A 20,322-nucleotide genomic window follows, 5' to 3' on the forward strand; every position below is an offset into this window, starting at 1 on the left:
CACATTTTTTAGCGCTGAGTAGTATTCCATTTTATAGCAAAACCACATCTTCTTTATCCAGTCTCCAACTGATGGGCAGGTAGGCTGTTTCCAAGTTTTAGCTATTACAAACTGCGCTGCTATAAACATGGGTGTGCATATATCACTGTGGTATGATTCATTTAATTCTTTTGGAAAGATACCCAACAGAGGGATGGCTGGGTCAAATGGAACCTTGAGTAGTATTCCATTTTATAGCAAAACCACATCTTCTTTATCCAGTCTCCAACTGATGGGCAGGTAGGCTGTTTCCAAGTTTTAGCTATTACAAACTGCGCTGCTATAAACATGGGTGTGCATATATCACTGTGGTATGATTCATTTAATTCTTTTGGAAAGATACCCAACAGAGGGATGGCTGGGTCAAATGGAACCTCTAATCCTAGTTCTTTGAGGTATCTCCATATTGACTTCCATAGTGGTTGCACCAGTCTGCACTCCCACCAACAATGGAGAAGGGTTCCTTTCTCCCCACAACTGCGCCAACATTTGTTGTTGTGGTCACACCTAGTTTTAAAAGATAGGTCCAGGGATTTAAGTTTTAAAGGATAGGTCCAGGGATTTAACTCAGTGGTGCTGCCACCTGCCTCAAAAGCACCAAGGCGCTGAGTTTGATCCCTTGTGCCAAAAAAAAATAAATAAATAAATAAATAAAATAAAATAAATTACCTATGTGTCTTTTCCACAGATTGTTTAATAGACCAGAAGCTGACATCATTCCACCTCGATATCTTAACAAATTCCTGAAAGATAAATGAGGCTTAAGAAATGGCTTATAAAGCTGGTGTTCTTCTGTTTCTTGCTAGATCATCTATTGCCAAAGGCCAGAATCCACATCATCCACACTCAGGTCTATGTGTCAAGTAACAAGTAATAGAAGTCTAAAAGGGGAACCATACATTTATCATAATGCAAACAAAAGATCACTGCATTAATCAGTAGGTCATTTGATACGTACTCCATCTTAGAAATCACTGAGTCGATCCCAGGATTCCTTATCACAAGGTTGGTTTCACAACCACTGACAGTGTCAAAAGGAGAGGGGCCTTCCTTTTCCCACAGCAGAACCCAAACAACATGACACATCTCTGAGAGGGAAAAAGGGCCTGGGTAAGATGAGGGGAGTACAAATCTTCAAGGATGCTAAGGCAGGGGCCGCTCCACTGACCCCTCACATACTTGGATAGGTAAGTAGTGGAGCGATACCACACAACGTCAATTCTGTTTTCCTACCTAACATTTACAATACTTGTCTCTACTCCCCTAGTACCTGCCTCACTGTTAATGGATAAAAGAACGAACAGAACTGAAGAAAAAGAATATTCTGATTCTATTCTCCCAAGGGTGATCATGACAGCTGTTTATCTTACTTTAAGTTCTTTTTCTAGTGGGGAACGAAGTTCCACAATTTTGGCCTGGACCCGGTCAAAGAATTGCTCATAATAATGGTACAAATTCCATAAAACACTGCAAAGTGAATCTGCAAGAAATGAAAAGGAAAGAAAAACACCACATTTGCTGCATTTGCAACCAGTGCCACCTGTAGCCTTCACATTTCAGTGATGATCCTTCCTCATTACTTTTTTTTTCTTTTTGTACCAGGAATCAAACTTGGGACCTTGCTCTTGCCAGGCTGGCACAGCACCACTGAGCTAAGTACCTGGCTCCTTCATTACTCTTTATACCATAAGGGTACAGCACAATTCACAAGAAGATTAATTTAAAGAGCTGGTCTGAGCTTAGCAGTTCCCAAAAATGCAGGCTGTCAACAACTATCCTATTTTTCATTTCAGCTTAGTGCACATTTTTTTGTTGCACTTTTGTTCTAAAGAGATAATGTACACAGAGTTTCTGATAAAATAACTATTTCAAACTCTCTCAGAATCTTAAAAATCACACTGTAACTATTTTATTTTTTATTTCTGGTACCAGGGACAGAACTCGGGACCTTGTGCTGGAGAGGCAGGTGGCAGAACCACTGAGCTTAATAACTGGCCACACTGCACGTATTTTAAATGATGGCATATAAAGAAGTTCTCCTCAACTGCTTAATCATGTGTAGTGTTGTTAAGATTAAGTTTTTAGTGACAGTTTTATCCAAAGCCTGCTGTGGTCAAGGACAGTAAGTGACAGTAGCAGTTTTACATGCAGTTCCTTTATCCATGGCAGTGCTCTCATTGGATCAAAGAATGTAATAATGGCCTGCATCAAGCAGCAGCTTAGCAGGGAATATACAATGTCTAGGCAAAAAGATGTGCTGCCTTGAAATGCCAGTTCCTAAGAGCTCCATTTGTCAATTTGTAACAGTTTACTGGTCAGTGGTTTATTTATATATCAGCCTATACTTTGAATGTTCTTTTCTATATCTAGTGTGAATCACATTAAAGTTAAAGATGATGAGAAGTATCTTTTAAAAAATCTGGTGTGCAACAATATACCTATCTCATGTGGAAAATTCAAAGCATAGCCCATTTAACAGTGCAGTTAAAAAGTACGGGGGATTCCTTACCTTTTCCTTCAATTTGTGGTATCAGCAAAACATGACAATGGAAAACCAGTAACATCTGAAGTCGCACATGGAATTCTCCCAGAGAAGATCCTTCAATAAATGCTTGTAATGTGCTAACCAGCAACATCAAGGTCATCTGTTTGTCATCTTTAGAGATTCAAAGAGGAAAATGTGTGAGCCTTCAGCCATCAGGCCCTACTCTAACCTCAGTCTACTGTGGAATACACCAAGGGTTGGCCATTTAGGTAGAGACCACAATCAAGGTGAAGCTTTGAAGCAAGGATCATGGGCTTACTTAAAAGTAACAACTGCAGGGCCAGGGATTTAGCTCAGTGGCAACACACTCTGTTTGATCCCCAGACTGCCCCACCAAAAAAGTAACAGCTACATACAAGGTACATATTCAGCACTCACTTCAAATTATGAAACTGAACTATAAGGTGCTTGCTTTAAGTATGAAACACTTAATTCAAGCATGTTAACTACTACCAACCAAAAAGGCAACTTTCATTTTGACTTATCTTGTGGACATAGAGAATAACAGAGCTTTATCATATGAACTGACTTTCTTATTCTCCCAGTAAGACTATGTACACAGTTTTCTTGCTGACCTCTGAGAAATAGGAAGTCAAATGATACCTCCAAAGTGGAAAGCAGCAATGAGAAGAAAAACAGGAGCAGATAAAGGTTAACACTTTGCAGTACTCAAATGAGCAGGCAGACCTGCCAGGCTTTACCTCCATGATCCTCTGTTTGTTCTTGCATGTGCTTTTCAAGCATCTGATAGATGGAGAACCAGTGCTTGGTAGATTTTTCAGTGTGGCGTTTCATGGTATTATCTAAACTCATGGACCAGCAGCTGAAATATGAAGTAAGGGGCCATGAAGACATTTCCACAAACCCATTTTAAATCACAGAAGCTGAAGCTAAACACTCACTAGTCTCATAAACAGATGGTGAAACAACCCAGGTTGCTGCATCAAAAATGAAGGCATGCAAGGTCATTTTGATGTCTTGCTTTAAAAATCTGTGACTAATAGTTAAAGGATACATTCTTCAACTGCTATACTAAATAAACCCTGAAGAAACTCAAACCATCAACAGACAAAAAGCTCAGGAGGGGCTCAGAAAGTCACTTACTTCAGCTCCAGTTTGCGCCAACGAATGATCATCTGACTGATCAAACTGATATGTTTGTGCAGAGACAAGGCTCTACTTGCATTCTCCTCCCAATCCTAAAGAAACAAAGAGAATTCACAATAGCCATTACTAAATCCCTTCCTTCCTTCCTCAGTAATATCTTGCACTTTCTTTAAGAGGACTACTGGGCCCTTAAGCACTTTTACAAGTAATTGCAAAGAACTTACAAGTACATCCAGCTTCAAGTTCTTTCTGGATACAGGGCAGAACTCTAGCAGAGCCAAGGTTAAAGGCAGATTTAAAAAAAAAAAAATCACTGGGTTTTTAGATTAGAGTTTGAATTCCTGCTGTTAAAGATCTGACCTTGAACAAAGTCAGTGGTCATTTCCTATCAAATGGGGAGGCACCAGCCACCTCAATAGCTGTGTGGGAACAGAGCAAGACAACTTTGTGAGCACTTAGCCAGAGTGACAGCCTGCTAAACATCCTGGCACAGTAAATCCCTCAGTCCTGCTGGATACTACAACTCACTTTCAAAACTGAGTGACCCAGCTCATGCCTACCTTGGGAGCAGTGTATTCACGTGGGGGATCTCTCTCACCCCCTTGCCAAAAAACCCAAGGATGTTTACCATTCTGCAAAAACAAGTTATAACTGTCTGTCCCTCTAACAACCAAGATGCCATCTCCCCCGCAAAAAAAAAACAAAGGTGCCAGAAGACTAATCTTTTGTCAGATCATTAAAACATTAAACAAGGAAAAGAGGGAATCACCTTACCTGCGCTTTTGCCAGAAGGATCTCTAAGCCATTCAGGAACTTTGAGATAGGACTGGAAAGTGGGAAAGTACGAATTCTGTCCATTACAACCAATAGCTACGGATAAAAAAAAAAAGATTTGGGGATCTCAGCAGAAATATCAATGACACCAAGTTACAGAATACCAAACTGGGTCGTGGCACCAAGTTTTACTTTCTGCTTTGAAAACTGGATGAAAACTGCCAGAACTATACATCCAAGATAAACTTCATTAGCTGTGTTGACTCTAGGAATAAGACTGAGTTTCAGAAGATAATTGCTCATTGTCTATACTGAAAGTTACTACAGAGTTGGCTGAAGACCAGAGCAATATCAGAGTTAAAACCGCCAAACTCAAATAAGCAAGGTCTGCTTCTAATAAATAAGAAAATGTGTCTGTATAGACAGCAATAGTATGTAGAGAGCAACTCCTGAAATAAAATTTGGAGCCCTGAATTGAGGTTCCCCAAAGATTTATGGAAGCAAATACTCCTGGAGCTGAACATGATGTCACATCCTCAGTGATTAGATTCCAGTGGGCATTTCCTCCCTTCCTAAGTGGCTGCCCTACCTGCTCAAGGGCAGGGTGTTCTGGCCAATCCTGCAGCAACTCACTGACAGCCTCTGAGAAATCCTGAAGCACAGGTTGACACTGTCGTGCTTCTGGCACATTGGGATGCTGGTAGAAATCATAAGGCCCAGTAGGTGTCACCATCAGGTCTGATGTTGCTTCCCCAGAGAGTGTGTTGTGGGAGAGGGTACAGGCTAAAAGTTGGCTGCCCAAGAACTGGTCATTCAGTTCAACGCCTATGAAGTTAACAAGATCACAGCAAAGTCAGTGATTTATCAACAAATTACAAAAATGCCAGAATAATGAGCTAATTGGGACTAATAAAGCTGGTATTTCAATGCTATTTTCCCCCAAAGCAGCAAATGGCGCACAAAACTGTGGTCCCCAAAGTACATTTAGCTACCACAAGCTCTCTCAAATTTCTGGCATATATACTATATAGGTAGGAAGTCAGATGCTAGGTAAAAACAAGCAAGTGCAGAGTTTCAATTGACCCATTCAAATTCCCACTTTTTGTAGCTAGTCTGGGTTAAGTAGAAAGAGAATTTAAAGCTGTCTTCCTACTTGCATATGATAATCAGAAGATCACACAGGAAACTGCATCACTGCTATCAAATCAGATTTTGAGAGATTAATTTCTGGATTCTCAGGTTGCTTCCAAGAATATATGATTTTCTTAGAAATGCACTAAAGCTATTATTAAAGGGGAAGTAGAAATAATATTAAGGGAAAAGATCATGTAAACTAAGTCTATATTCTTCATCTGAAATGACCCCAATGATGAAAAATCCATCTTATTGCACAATTTCTAAATCACCTTTTAAAATTGTTAAATGCCTTAAACTAAGGAAACTATCAATAAAGAATTAAATGAAAACAAATAATTCATTATTTTAATTATCTCAGAAGTAGCGATTGCATCTATCTATTTTGATTTTCTGTGACTACAACAAAATTAAATGCCATACCCATCAGGGGGTAGAAATGTGTCACAAGAGATGCCCCCGTCTGATAGCAAGACAAAAACAGACTGAGGTAGTGCTTTGTCTCGTGTGATGGCACAGTCTGCTGCTGGTACCACAGGGATCGAGAAAAGTTGAGGCACAACTGCTGGTGTATCAGCATCACTGCTTGCATTGAACTATGGGAGAGGAGAGCTGGATCTGCGGCTGATTCTTCTTGCCCATCTGAAGTTCCTTTTTTCTCTTCTAGTACTGGTTCTACCAAAATATCTGCAAAGTCCTATAAATAAAGAAATTTTTTAAATTTCAAATCTGGTTGTAATCACCATAAAAGGAAACAGAGAAAGACGCATGAACCATAACAAAATGACATATGCACTGAGATATGTTATTACAGAGCCATTCAGAAGCAATGTATATGGCATCAGGATAATTAATTTCTAAAAAATCCTAACACCATCCTACCTTTTCATGCAGTGGAAACTGTTTTCTGAATTCCCATTCTTCCTCCTCCTCCTCACTCAAGGCTGTCCTAGAGCTCCTGCTCTTATACAAGCTGCTTTCTTTCTCCACTTTTTCTTGGGCTACACGTTCCTGTTCATCCCACTCATTGATGATTTCCTGAAAGGGCATTCATACAGAAATCACTCTCAATGAACACAGGCAAGAAGATTTGCACTTAGTTTCTCATGCAAATGAAAGTACCATGACTCCAAAACACATAACAACTAATATCCAAGAACCTAATTACTTCTTAAGAGCAAATGGGCTTTCTTTTACCTCCATGTATCTTTAGGGACCAGTTTAAGATACCTCCTTGTTAAACACTTTCTAGAGTGACTAGGAACTTCCTGCCTGGAGCTAGTAGTGCTTCGTTTGAAGGAGAAGCTCAGAATTAGCTGTATTAGGGATGCAAATGAGACTACACTTGGCAAGTATCTCCAGGAGCTGGTCCAGAGCTCAGTAAAGGAAACTTTGGACTAGACCAGAGATGGGTGGTTCTGAAGTACTGCCAAGGCAAAAATGGGCTGCACAGACACATCTTGAATCTTCCACTGCGTCTATCATTATAGGTCCCTAAACAGGAAAAAGTATAAACTCAAGAAACTAAGAAGTGGTGGTGAGGGTTGAGAAAATAAGCATCTACCATCAAATAAGGTAATATGTAGTGAAAACCCAAGTGTGGTTAATCTTTGTCCCTGCAGTTCTGATCTCCAGAATTTATATCCAAAAATATACCTAAAAGACTATTTTGCTTTGTGTTTTTCCCAAAAAATAATACAAATAAAATTACATATAAATGTAAATTTTCAATGACAGGAATTAGTTAAATGACTTACAGCATATACATGTGACAAAAAACTAGGCAGTCACTAAGTACATGAAAAATACATAGAGTAGGGAGGGATTAATGATTAAATCTTATTAAACTTTATAAAACAGAATGGACTTTTTAGCACTTTGCAGCACATTTTATAGTTCTTGTATTTTAAGGACAGACATTGGGGTGAGCCATGAATCTTAAGTAATACAATTGTTTTCTCTAATAAATTTTGAGTGACTGTGCTGTTTTATATTTTTAAGAATATTTTATTTTGCTGCTACTAAAAAGTGTATAACCTCCTGAGACACAGTAAATAAAAAACTTTAGTGTGTCAGACATGCATCTACAGGAATATATGTAACACGCGTGTGCACACAGTGAGAATAGAATATACTAGTATTTTAACAAGGGTAAGTGATAGGATTATTTTAAAATTTTGCTTATACCTACTCTCTTAACTGACTATGGTGACTATGGTCACTATGGTGACATTTGTGTTTAATAAAGGAAAACTAAGTTATTTTCTTAATATTGATAAAAGCTAGTACAATTATATGATAGTATCACTGTCAACAAAGTTGAAGGATAACCAACAAAGTAGGAAAAACATAGTGAATTTCAGATTGAGTGTCAACTTGACTGGCTTTGGGATCCTCCCTGAGGAACTGGTAAAGCACACTTCTGGGTGTAATGGAGTGGGTCATGCAGGTGTAACTTTGAAATCTTATGTCTTGACCTTGCCCCTTCCTCTTTGGCACTGTTCCCCTGTTCTGCTTCTCAGCTGCCATGATCTGGGCAGCTCTGCTCCACCAAACCCTTCTGCCATGTTTTTGCCTTGCAGCCAGTCCACCTTGAAATCAATCTCCTAAAACTGTAAACCAAATTGAAGCTTTCAGGTATTGTGTCCCAGTGACAGAAAAGCTGACTAATACAGAAAATTTGTATCAGATATAGGATCACTGTTATGACTATACCTGACCATGTGGTTTAAAGCCCTTGGAAATGGTTGGGGTGGGGGGATGGGAGGTGGATGAAAAGATCAGAACAGCACGCTTGAGAGGACCTAGAATACTGCAAGTACATTATGAAGGGCGATTCTTGTCAGAGCTCAGAGGACGACACAGGAATGAAAGCAGTAAAGGCCCATCTCAGAAAATTTCAGGTGAGAACAAAGATGCCAATGGGAGTTGGATTAGAGGCTGTGTGTGTTACACTCTTGCAGAGAATCTTTCTACATCTTGCCCATTTCCTGAGACTTCGCAGGAGATAGAGATTAAGGTTATTGGACTAACTGACCTAGTGGATCAAATTTCAAAGCAGCTCAACATTTTATCTGTAGTATGGATACTGCTAGTAGGTTTTAGTCAGATTTACAGTGAGACTCAAGAGGCAACAAGCAGATCAAAAAAATCTGAAACACGTAATAAAAAACTTTGCCCAGGTAAAATCATAAATAAAGCTAGGGTCAAAAGAGGTGTGTGGCTACGGAAGAGATTAGTATGGTTCAAAAGTTCATTGTACATGGACAACATGACTCAGGGCATCTCAAGAATCAGCAAGATCCCCCCATAGCAGACTTGAGGTAAGTATAAACCTTTCATTTGAAAAAGAGTCTGGGGGTGGGGAAGATTTAGCTCAGTGGTTCCAGCGCCTGCCTTGAAAAAGAGCCCTGGGCCCCTGCTTGAGAAGGGCCATCTAAGGAAATTAGTTCCCAAGGACTCATTTCACTGGGGCTAGCTAACCAAGCACCCAGAAGATGCTGACATCATGGTTCAAGGGAGGCCGGGCAAGAAGCCCCTAAGAAGACAACAGATGAAGTTGTGGGAATGAAGCCAAAGTCAGAATGCCAGGAAGATGTATGATCTGCCAAGAAGAGCTATAGCCTTAAGGGGAGCCAGCTGAAGAGAGAGGCCATGTTGGCTACAGCTAGCAAAGCCATATGGTTTCCCTACTTGGTTTCAGTCTTGCTTTGGTCCTATTATTCTTTTCTATTTCCCAATACCTCCCTTTTAGAATCGGAATGTTTATTTACCCTGTGCCATCGTAGTTGTATCGAACTTGGGTCCTTGTACTTGTAAAGCAGGTGCTGGAAGCACTGAGCTAAATCCCTGGCCTCTAGTTATTTTTCTTGAATCCAGGGTCTCTCACACACTCAGTTATACCCTGGTTTCCCATCCTTGCCTTATTTTTTTATGGTACTGGGAATTAGAGCCTAGGGGCACTGTACCATTGACCACTGAGCAACATCTTCAAACCTTTTTATTTTGAGGCAAGGTCTTGCTAAATTGCCCAGCCTAGCTTCAAACTTTTTTTGATTTTTTTTTTTTTTTTTTTTTTTTTTTGGCACAGGGGATCGAGTCAGGTCTTTCTGCTTGCAAGGCAGGCGGCAGAACCACTGTGATAAATCCCCGGCCCTGAACTTTTACATATTACTGGTAGAGCTGACACTTTGGATAGTGTTCCAGCTGTACGCAGGACAGAAGTGTTATGTTTGATATGGAATTATGAACTTGTCTTTATTCAGAGACTAAGTAGTTTAGGGCTGGGGATTTAGCTCAGTGGTTCCACCACCTGCCTCGCAAGCTCAAAGTCCTGAGTTCGATCCCCAGTAACAAAAAGGTGGGGGCGGGGAGAGACACTAAGAGTTTAAGAAGATGTAAGGTGTACTAATATGGTATGGAATGTGGCAGTTAGGATGAAGTGTCAACCTCACTGGCTCTGGGATCTGCGTGCGGAACTGGTGGAGCACATCTATGGGTATGTCTAGGTAGGTCATGAAGGAGTGTCTTTTGAGCATGTGCCTGGTCCTTCATCCCTTCCCCTGCTATGCTACCTGGCTGCCATGAACTGAGCAGCTTCTACCATAATGTGTCTATCACCTGACCACAGACTAAATCCTCTGAACCATGAGCTAAATAAAATCTGTCCTCCTTTAAATAGGAGGCTCCCAATGACAAAAAACCTAATACAAGTGAAAGGTTAGCATCACTAATTATGTTTTTAATACCTTAAAAACTGAGAGGCAATGCCCCTCAAACATTGTAATTAAATGGGAAAAAGAAAGGAATAGACAAGAATTCCGATTTCCCAAACACATCTGCTGAATAATCCTATTATTCTGTAGGCCACCCTGCTGTGCACCCAGAGGTGAGCTTACCTGACACACATGTCTGAAGAGCAGCAGGGTCCTTTGGTCCAGCTCACCCTTGCACAGAACATGGGAGTGCAGGTAAAGGAGTGCGTTCATTAGGAGCTGTTCCCGGGTGGGGCAAGGTTGTTGGCCCTTGGCTTCTGGCTCCTTTCCCCCAAAACATTTGATGATCAACTTCCCAAGACCTCGAAGAACCTCCTCTGACTTCACCAAACACAAAGCATCCGCATGAGCATAGTAGGTGGGAAAGGTGGGACCCACGGATGGAAAAGCCAACAAAGCTGTGGCCAAGAACCCCAGCCTATCTGTACAAATCACAGTGCTGTGGAGTGAGGTGTGGACTTCAGATGCCACAAGTCTCATACCATGCTGTAACTGCAAGATGGATGCCTGTAGTGGGGTCACAATGTCTGGATACAGGGCATACTCCTCCCCTAATCGCTTTCTGAACTGGTGGTGTGACTGCTGCCAAGAAGCCTCCTCTTTCAGAAGGCTCTGGGCCACCTGGGCAGATTGCATCCCATCCATGAGGGCCTGCAGGAGCCTTGTGAGCAAATCCTGAACACTGTCAGCCTTGGCAATGCTGGTGACATAGTGGTAGATTTCCTGAACCAGTGATTCATAGGCCGGAAGCTGGGGTCTGAAAGCCTGCTTCTTCAACAGCCTACAGACTGAATTTTCCAGCTGCTCAATCCTTTGGTGAAGTAACCTAAAGGCAAATTAACACAATATGCAAATTCTGTCAGAAGAGTAATAAATTTGGATTGGGATCTCAATTCAGAAGAGAATGAACATATCAGCTACCAAAAACATGAGGATATTGACAATTATAATAAAAACAGAAGTAATATCTGTAAAACATTTACCACATGCTACATTTTGCTAGCACTTTACTTACCTCACGAAAGCCCCACTATAACTCACTGAAAAAGGTACAATCATCCTCCTTTTGCTGATATGGACACTGATCCTTAATTTCCTAAGGCAATGGACCCACAGCCAAGGGTACCAAAAAAGTAAAATGCACATCATCACATCCAGCTTCTTCTATGTTGGCCCCATGGGAATTCACAGGATGCATGTATCTCCCCCCTTCTTTTAAACTGTATCATTTTCCTGACTATAGCAAAGTCTTTGAGATATGTAATTGCTAACACAGTTCAGAGATGTAGTTTATCACTTAATATTATAATTACATTAGAAAGGTAAGTCTCCTTACAATGCCTTTTTGAAAAGTAGAGTTTGGGTAGGGGATTTAGCTTAGCTCAGTGGTGCCATCGCCTGCCTGGCAAGCGGAAGGTCCAGAGTCTGATCCCTAATACCAAAAAACAAAGAAACAAAAAAACAAAAAGCAAAAAGTAGAGTTAATAAACCCCAATACAAATCACTTTTCTACCTTACCTGACATGAGGATGAGAGTAACTGACAATCATTTCATCTTCCAGGTCTCTTCCAGTTTGTAGCTGGGATGACAGATTTCGGATCTTTTGCTCACACTGCAGCTGATGCAACTAACGATAAAGTGAGAAAATGGTCTGCTGTGTTCCATGCACATGAGGACAATACCCTGATGTCCTGGGATGGGTATAGGAACAACATGGAAGTAATCTGGGTTCCTGAATGACTCCCAAGACAGGTGGTTCTGTTCCTGATATGGACCACTCACCTCACAACTGTTCTATCACTAAATTTTTCATCTCTATATAGCAGCATAGCCATCACCCCACCCTAACATAATTTTCCTTACTCAAAGTATAGCAGCAGTGGGCCAGGGATTTAGCTCAGTAGTGCCACTGCCCACCTCAAAAGTGCAAGGTCCCGAGTTTGATCCCAAGTACCAAAAACCAAACAAACAAGAAAAATATATAGTAGCCATATATAATAATCTTAGTGTAGTCAATTCCTGAATTTGGCTGAAGTTCAAATAGCAAAGGGCACCACAATTAAATCTACTTTATTCCTGAGTTTCAAATAATAAACACCAAAATTTCAGAATCCCAGGGTATAAGTATTATTCTCTAAATTAGTAATCCAAATCCAAACATATAAAACCTAGTTCAGGTAGAAAGAGCCTGGACAGTGAGGAAAACCACTTCTTGTCCTTTGCTCATCACACCTATTGGTATAAACATCAGAAACCTAGGAAGGGCCGCTCTCTTGCCTGAACCTAATCAAAATAACTCTCAAGGAGGAAAAACAGTCTTTAAAATAGACACAAAGGAGTCACAAGGCAGCTTATGCAAAATAACTCTTGATAATCTGAGGAGCCACAGGGAGTAAAAGGAGCTGTATCCTAAGCAAATCCATCAAGTGAGGGAAAGAGCATATGCTTCAAACTCTTGCCTCCCATACCTCTTCCTTGGCATACTTGAGCTTATATTCTCTCCTCACTGCAGGGTCGAAGCGTGCCTGGGGAAGCCAAGTCTGAATCTGGAGCAAGCCAAGGTTCACCCAGAGGCTCCCACGCTGGGCTGGCTCTGGCAAGTTCCTCTTACTCTCCCCTTCCCCATAAAGGTAGTGTAGAGACGTAAGCAAGAGACAGAGCAATTCCTTGGGTAGAGCCGCTTGATCAGACAAGTCCCCTAGAGTCTGGCAAATGTGCTGGAAGGCCTGACTGTCCCCAAGCAGCAGCTGCTCACAGTTCTGCATGTACTCCTGCCGTCCTGGCTCTGGGAGCAGCTCTGATAGGCCCATCAGGTGCCGGCACAGCACTAGTCCTTGAAGCTGGGAATCTGTGCGTCTGAGGAGACAAGGAAGCATGGAAGGATTCACCATAGCAAAACTATCCTTTTTATACACTATCATTCTTTCAAGACATGATAACTACAGAACTGGAGTTGAATTTCTGTTCTCATGTAATCTTTTCATGTGATTTCCTAAGCATTATCTTCCCCACCACGATATGCTAAAAACAGAGGAGCCAGCCAATTCCTCACAGCCTCTCATGGAGTAAAAACATGCAGATCCACAAGGAAAACATCCTTACTATAACACCCACCAGAACCATCACTCAGGAGCAAGTAATGATGGAGCCTTTGCTCCATGCTCTACAGAACACACGAGCTTTACTGACTGCTTCCAGCAGGAAAGAATACCTGAATTCTGCTACTGAAGGGATAGCCATGTTGGTCCAAAGCAATGAATTAATATCCTGGAGTTGCTGGACTCTCTCAACCCACTCTCCCAGGGTGACATGTGAGGAGGACAGAATAGGAAGGCCGCTCACATCCCAGGGACCTGCTCGGCAGCTGTTGGTCAAGACTTCAAAGCAGCACTTCGAGAACATAGCTGTAGAGAAACTGCCAGGGCCCTGAGGGACAACCAAAAAAACCAAGGAACTTTCAGAAATCCTTTTTTTTTGGGAGGGTGGTACCAGGGATTGAACTTGGGACCTTGCACTTGCGAGGCAGGTGCTGGAACCACTGAGCTAAATCCCCAGCCCCTAAAAATTTATTAAAATGACTTCACCAAGCAGATTTGGGGCACCTTAGAGGAAAAAAGAGAATAAAGAAGTCCAGGTTGCTTGGAACTAGGAAACATCAACCAGATTTTAAGACTGGAAGAGAAGAAAGGAGTGAAGTGTTAATGGGCCTTAAAGAAATATGAACCCCTTTCTCCAACGAATGAGGAACAATGTGTGCTTTAGCAATGCATGAGAAGGCCCACAAACTTGGGAATCAAGAGTGATCATTCTTATAGTAGATGGGGGGATACAAGTTTGAGGCAGGGAAAGGAGTTAGAAGATGAATACAAGAGCCAGACAGAAAAATGTTCCAAGCTTGTGCTCCTTGGACTAATCTCAGACACAGTCATAGGTGCCCACAGGAAAGGGTTAGCTGGACAAATACATTTGATAGAAAGCACTCTATACACCATGCGACTCTTAAGGATCCAAAAGCTTTATCATTAGAGGCTCTAAAAAGTGTTTTTTGTTTTTTTTTTAAATATAGAAACCAATTCTGATAAAGCAACAGAATACAGTCTATTTCACAGGAACATTTGTAAGAATAAGGTATATGATAAAGGTGGCATTACAATGAGAATGGAAAAGGTTAGTGCTGAGGATGTGGCTCACTGGTACAATGTTGCCTAGCACATTGCAGAGGGCTGGGGATTTAGCTCAGTGGTTCTGCCACCTGCTTGCAAGTACAAGGTCCCAAGTTTGATCTCTGGCAAAGAAAGAAAGAAAGAAAGAGGGAAGAAGGGAGGGAGGGAGGGAGGAAGGAAGGAAGGAAGGAAGGAAGGAAGGAAGGGGACAAAAAAGACAAGAAACTTCAACATTCATCAATAAAAAATTGGTTACATAAATTTTGGCATGTCAATACAATGAAATAACTTAAAGAAAATAATATGGAATGAAATGTACACATTTATATGACACATTTGTGAAGTGTTATTTTTGTTTACATGTATATATTATACAGTAAACACAAAACCCAGAGCATACTGGTCATTTTATATATATATATATATATATATTCACATTTTTGTTTACTTTGTAATTAGAAAAAAAAAACTTAAAGGAAATTTGCATGACTATTACTCAGAATTGCACAAATCTTTTAGAATGAAACACGTGTTTTGACAGTATGGCTCTTAACATCCCACAGAAAATAACATATCACTATCAGCTATTTAGTCAACTGTTTTTTCCTAAGAAGAAATATTTACTGCTAGATCTGTTTGGGGAAAACAATTTTTTTTCCACTACCATCAAACATTTCTATGATTTTATACCAACAAACCTTCAATATGGAGTCCAAAGGGGACCTGGGGACCTCTTTCTGCTGCATACCGAGCAGAGGGTTCCATGTTAGCCAGAACTCTGGATTTGTGGTGACAGAACTGCTCCAGAAAGATGTAAATGTTGAATTAAATAACTCAGACCACAAACAAATAATTTCTTCAGCAGAAAACTAGAAATAAAGGAACAATTAGATAAAATAATATATGAATATTCTATAAATCAAACATGGATGAATACTCCATCAAATTCAATGGTTAGAGTGCAGTGTTGACCTCACGGAAAAATGATTCATTTCTAGTCCAATCTGGTTTGCCACCAGAATCGTGGAAAGAATTAAGTTCATGAACCATAGTAGCACTGTATTTTTGAGCAAATGGGAAAATTTTTAAAATCAAGTATTTTCACCTCACTTAACTGGAATAAAATGAGTGTTCCCATGTTAAGAACTGTGCAATACTTCTGCAATCACTGAAAAAGAATATTCAAAAGTCTCCCACTTTAAGAGGTCATTCAGGGCCGGAGACAGCAATTTCCTGGCAAGGGCAAGGTCCTGAATTCAATCCTCAGTACCAAAAAAAAAAGATGTAATTCAGATAAACCTGGGATTAGCAAATTAGTGTTTTTTTCTTTTTTTAGCAGGACTGAGGATCAAACACAGGAGTGCTCTACATTAAACTACATCCCTGGCTCTTTTCTATTTTGAGACAGGGTCTCACTAAACTGCCCAGGGTGGCCTCAAACTTAAAATCTTCCTCACTCAATCTCCCAAGCAGCTGGGATTGCAAGGTGTGTCACCATGCCTGATTACAACATGGAATTCTCAGGTTAAATAAAACAAATATTCTATAACAAGTCTGCCACAGAAAAATCTACTCAATTCAGTATAAAGGAGGATTATATTCTTGTTTTGATCTTGGTTTTTACCTTCTTGTAATGTAGCAAAGACCAAAGAGCTAGAAGTTCTTGAGGAGCCATTGGTGTGTGTTTAAGACAAAATGTGATATGATGACTTATTTCCTCATCTATCCAGGGCTGTTGATTTTTACTAGACCTGTTCGAGAAATAAACAGGGATAGGTTGGAATAAGGACTATCAATAAACTACTAGAAAACTACTCCATAAAGGAAGACAATGCACAAAGTATCTGGTACAATTATTTAAAAATCAGAAACTATGGTAAAACACCTTGTGAGTTTAAAGGTGAATCAAGGACAAGCAAAGAATCCTTGTGATCTGGCTTTCCAAAGTGGCAAGTAACCCCTTCTGCCTCAACAATCATTCCTCCACAAGACAAGTGTCTGTTTTATTTACACACAGGATACAAAGAACAGTACAATAACAAAATACAGTACATCAAAGGAAGGGACTTTAATTAAAAAAAGAGAAAAAAAGCTTACCTTCTCAGACAAACTAGTGTCATGAAATCAGCTGTCACTTTGTACTGCTGAAGAATAGCCAAGTACTCCATTGCAGGCCACAACTGAACACTCCTGGTGAGGTGTATTAAGGAGGTAGAGCCCAGCTGGGACAGGGAGGAATCTCCTCCAGCCTTTTTTTCCAGAAAACCAAGTGGAAGTCCTTTAGCTTTCAGTTCTGAACACTGAAGACTCACAATATTCTTCAGTTCATCTTTAATTTAGATTAAAATAAAATGTATTAGAGCACATTGGTCAAAATGCCTGGGTCTAAATTCCTGACAGCTAGAAAAGTGACTATAAGGTTAACCTGAATTAATCAGTTAGGTCACTCAAGTTGAGCTTTGAGCTCATCTCTTAAGCAATATTCACTCCTGCATATATCCAGTAATGGAACAGAATAATGTATGCAACACGTGGCCCAAACACTATCACTTAATCAATAGTATGTATGCCACACCTACAAAGGAAAAATATAAGGGAAAAAAACCTATTGTCAACCAGCCAAATACCAGAATATATTACCCAGGTTGACATCTTCCAGAATATTGGCCCTCAGGATCAAGCCCCAGGCCTGCAGAAGACTTTTCTTTAATGTCCATTCCGAAGTAATCACTTGGAGACGATGAATGTCTTCCTGCCATCCACTCTCACCAAGGACAGGCATCCATTCCCTGATGGCAAGGGCTTTGTTAAGGACTTTCAATTGTGAAAAACACTCTATCACTAACTTGTCCTGAAACAATAAAACCCAGGAAGAGCCTATTAAAGACCTAATATGTGATTCACCTTACTTAGCACACTAACATTTTCTTCACACTTCTAGAAAACAAGGCTTGTTTATTCCTATTGCTCTGGAGAAATTTTACCATAATAAAACTTGACCAAGGCTTAGTAGTCTTAGGAAAAAAAAATTGTAATACTTAACAAATCAGCAGTATTGACAGAATAGTTACTTAAGAGTTAAACTTTTGCAGGCAAGGATGAATCTCTAAGTGAATGTCAGTTCCAAAATACATGAGAAACTCAGAATGACTCAAATCTTATTTACGACATGCTTCCTGGTGTACCTTAAAAGGAAATGGTCGTCCTAGGAACTTTTGTAACTTCTTTATACCAGTGAAGCCACCAGTTGGGCTATCCAGACAATTCTGAATATGTTCTGAGACTGTTTGAACCTCTTTGTAGTATCTATAAAAGAAAAAAATGGGTGGGGGATAAGAGGAAATGTTAGATAGGAAGAAAAGTTATTTACATTGTATATTTTACTATATTCACCAATATGCCAAGTGAATAAACAAACAAAAAAAAAGGCAAGAAGAGTATTAATTTCAAACCCTCTTAACTTCATAGAAATTTACATTATTACTCTACTAGGACTCTTACTTGTCTTCATGATTCATCAGGAGTTGGGGAATCTGGAGGACCAAATGTTTTAAAACCCAGTGCCAATGGAGGGCAAGCAAAGCCAGACCCGGAACATCCACTTTTACTGCATCAGCCACAGTCCAAAACCGGTCTCGCCACTGCACAGAATCTAAGATCTAAAAACAAAACAAAGCAAGACTGTTCACAAACACATCTCAGTAAGACACTTGACAAGAGACAAAATACTCAATATGCAAAGTCTAAGGCTAGACAGAAATATTTTTAGGAATATTAAGGCAGACAAAGCAATGATCTTCTTTCCTAATATTTGAAGTGCAAATCTATTACTTCAAAACAAAATGAAATTATTGGGTGACACATTAAATTCCATATTACTTTACTAAAAAACTGCCAGTGCCAGGGATTAGCTTAGGTGCACCTGCCTCACAATGCAAGGTCCTGGGTTCAATACCCAATGAGGGGGAAGGGACATTTTGAAATGTCTTACAAAGCAGGTGTACTATTTTCCATTATAACCAGCAGCAAAAGGAGTTCTGGTTGTTTCATTTCCTTCCCAGTTACTACTGGCCAATCACAATCCTTACTGGTTATTTTATTTTGCTTTTTTGGAGATGGTACACCACTGTAGTTTCAATTGACATTCCCTTAATAACTGATGATGCTATAATTCTGCAAGTTCTTCTTAGGCATTTATATATCTTTGAAGAAGCATCTATTATTCATATCTCTTATTCATCTTAAGTACTAGGTATATTACAATCAGTTTACATAATTTATATGTGTTTTTTAAGCAGCTTGCAGTGTTTTTTCTTTTATCGAAAATCTAAGACATCTTTGCATATCCTTAAATTGGACAGATATTTTCCTTGAGGCAGATCCTAGCTTTTCTATTTAAGTTCCATTCATTTTAAGATAACTTGTATATAATGTAAGATGATAGGAAACTCAATTTTACTTTATATAGACATAGAGTTATACCATTATTTCTCTTACAAGATGTTCTTTCCCACTTAATTACGATTGCATTTCTGATAAACAAAAAACAGACATAGATATGTATAGAATTTATTTGTGAATTCTCTTTTTTGTTTTATTTGTCTACAGGTCTGTCCAAAGAATAATTTCTCGTTATCACTCTAGGAAAATCATTTGAAAGTATACTTGGGGGATTGGTCCTTGGACCACTACAGATAGCAAAATATGGTCATGAGTCCCATGTATAAAATGGTGTATTTACTTCTAATCTACATATACCTTCCTGTATACTTTTAAATCTTGTATGGATTATTTATAAAACATAATACAACACATGGGCTATATAAAGAGTTGTTATATTACATTGTTTAGAGAAAATAATGACAAGGAAAATACTCACTGCATTTTCAGTACAGATTTAACTTTAATAAAATAAATTTCCACCTGAGGTGGATGAATGTGTGTCTGTGGAACTTGCAGAAAAAGAGTCAACTATATTTATTGCCTGTGATAAAATGTAAACTCTGAAGGAAAACTTTTAATTTTGGAAAACCGAGTTTGATACCTTTCCAAACTTTTCAGATGAGATTTGTGGTGACTTTTTACGAGTATGTCCCTTTTTTACTTACACTAAATGAAGAAATGCTGCCAACTCTGAATATTTCTAAATATTACCAATGCATGACGCACAAATTCACAAAATGCAAACTAGACCAATAGATTTTAATGCATGATAGCTTCAGTGACATACTTTTCAGATTCTACCCTGCAAGTACTCTTTTTTGGGTACCAAGGATCGAACTCAGGACCTTGTATTTGCAAGGTAAACAGTGGCACCAATGAGCTAAATCCCTGGCTCCTTTTTGCAAATAATCTTTATAAAACTGTCAAGTTCGTGGAGTGCCACACAAGGAGACTATTCATGATTAAAAGAAGTAGCTACTGAAATATTCCTGCCATTTTCAACCTCAAAACCATAGAAAGAAAATTTTTCTTTGCAAACTCAAGCAACACATTACAAGAGTCTCCTACAGAAGCAGATATGAAAATTGAGCTTTCTTCTCTTAATCCAGATATTAATGAGACTTGCAGAAATATAAAATACCATTCTTATGTATTTTTATTTGAAAATACCTATTTTTATTATAAACAAATTACTCATATTAACTTGAAATACTCTTTCATTTTTAGGCAAACATAAATTTTTTTTTAAAGTTTCCTCAGTTTTAATTCCCAATATAGTAAATACTGATAGATGTAACCAATATAAATAAATGCTCTCCACAGTTGTGAGTTTCAGGTCAG

At 39.4% G+C, this 20,322-nt stretch overlaps 1 protein-coding gene across 6 annotated transcripts in view; it reads right to left on the minus strand.

Moving 5' to 3' along the window:
• Mdn1 (midasin AAA ATPase 1) overlaps window positions 1-20,322 on the minus strand; it is a 160,629-nt gene that overhangs the window by 36,024 nt on the left and 104,283 nt on the right. For all 6 annotated transcript variants that reach the window (XM_010633238.3, XM_019208824.2, XM_010633237.3 and 3 more), the window contains exons 55-73: window positions 18,040-18,197; window positions 17,724-17,844; window positions 17,179-17,389; window positions 16,636-16,867; window positions 16,163-16,289; window positions 15,237-15,407; window positions 13,587-13,801; window positions 12,844-13,231; window positions 11,893-12,002; window positions 10,498-11,200; window positions 6,482-6,637; window positions 6,023-6,296; window positions 5,055-5,290; window positions 4,466-4,561; window positions 3,689-3,783; window positions 3,286-3,407; window positions 2,549-2,695; window positions 1,410-1,519; window positions 709-782 (exon numbers count right to left, since the gene is read on the minus strand). In XM_010633238.3, the coding sequence (XP_010631540.1) occupies window positions 709-782; window positions 1,410-1,519; window positions 2,549-2,695; window positions 3,286-3,407; window positions 3,689-3,783; window positions 4,466-4,561; window positions 5,055-5,290; window positions 6,023-6,296; window positions 6,482-6,637; window positions 10,498-11,200; window positions 11,893-12,002; window positions 12,844-13,231; window positions 13,587-13,801; window positions 15,237-15,407; window positions 16,163-16,289; window positions 16,636-16,867; window positions 17,179-17,389; window positions 17,724-17,844; window positions 18,040-18,197 (3,746 nt within the window). The remainder of the gene's footprint in view (window positions 1-708; window positions 783-1,409; window positions 1,520-2,548; window positions 2,696-3,285; window positions 3,408-3,688; window positions 3,784-4,465; window positions 4,562-5,054; window positions 5,291-6,022; window positions 6,297-6,481; window positions 6,638-10,497; window positions 11,201-11,892; window positions 12,003-12,843; window positions 13,232-13,586; window positions 13,802-15,236; window positions 15,408-16,162; window positions 16,290-16,635; window positions 16,868-17,178; window positions 17,390-17,723; window positions 17,845-18,039; window positions 18,198-20,322) is intronic.

Source organism: Fukomys damarensis, unplaced genomic scaffold, assembly GCF_012274545.1.
Source record: "Fukomys damarensis isolate Sample0158 unplaced genomic scaffold, DMR_v1.0_HiC HiC_scaffold_14, whole genome shotgun sequence".
NCBI lineage: Eukaryota > Metazoa > Chordata > Mammalia > Rodentia > Bathyergidae > Fukomys > Fukomys damarensis.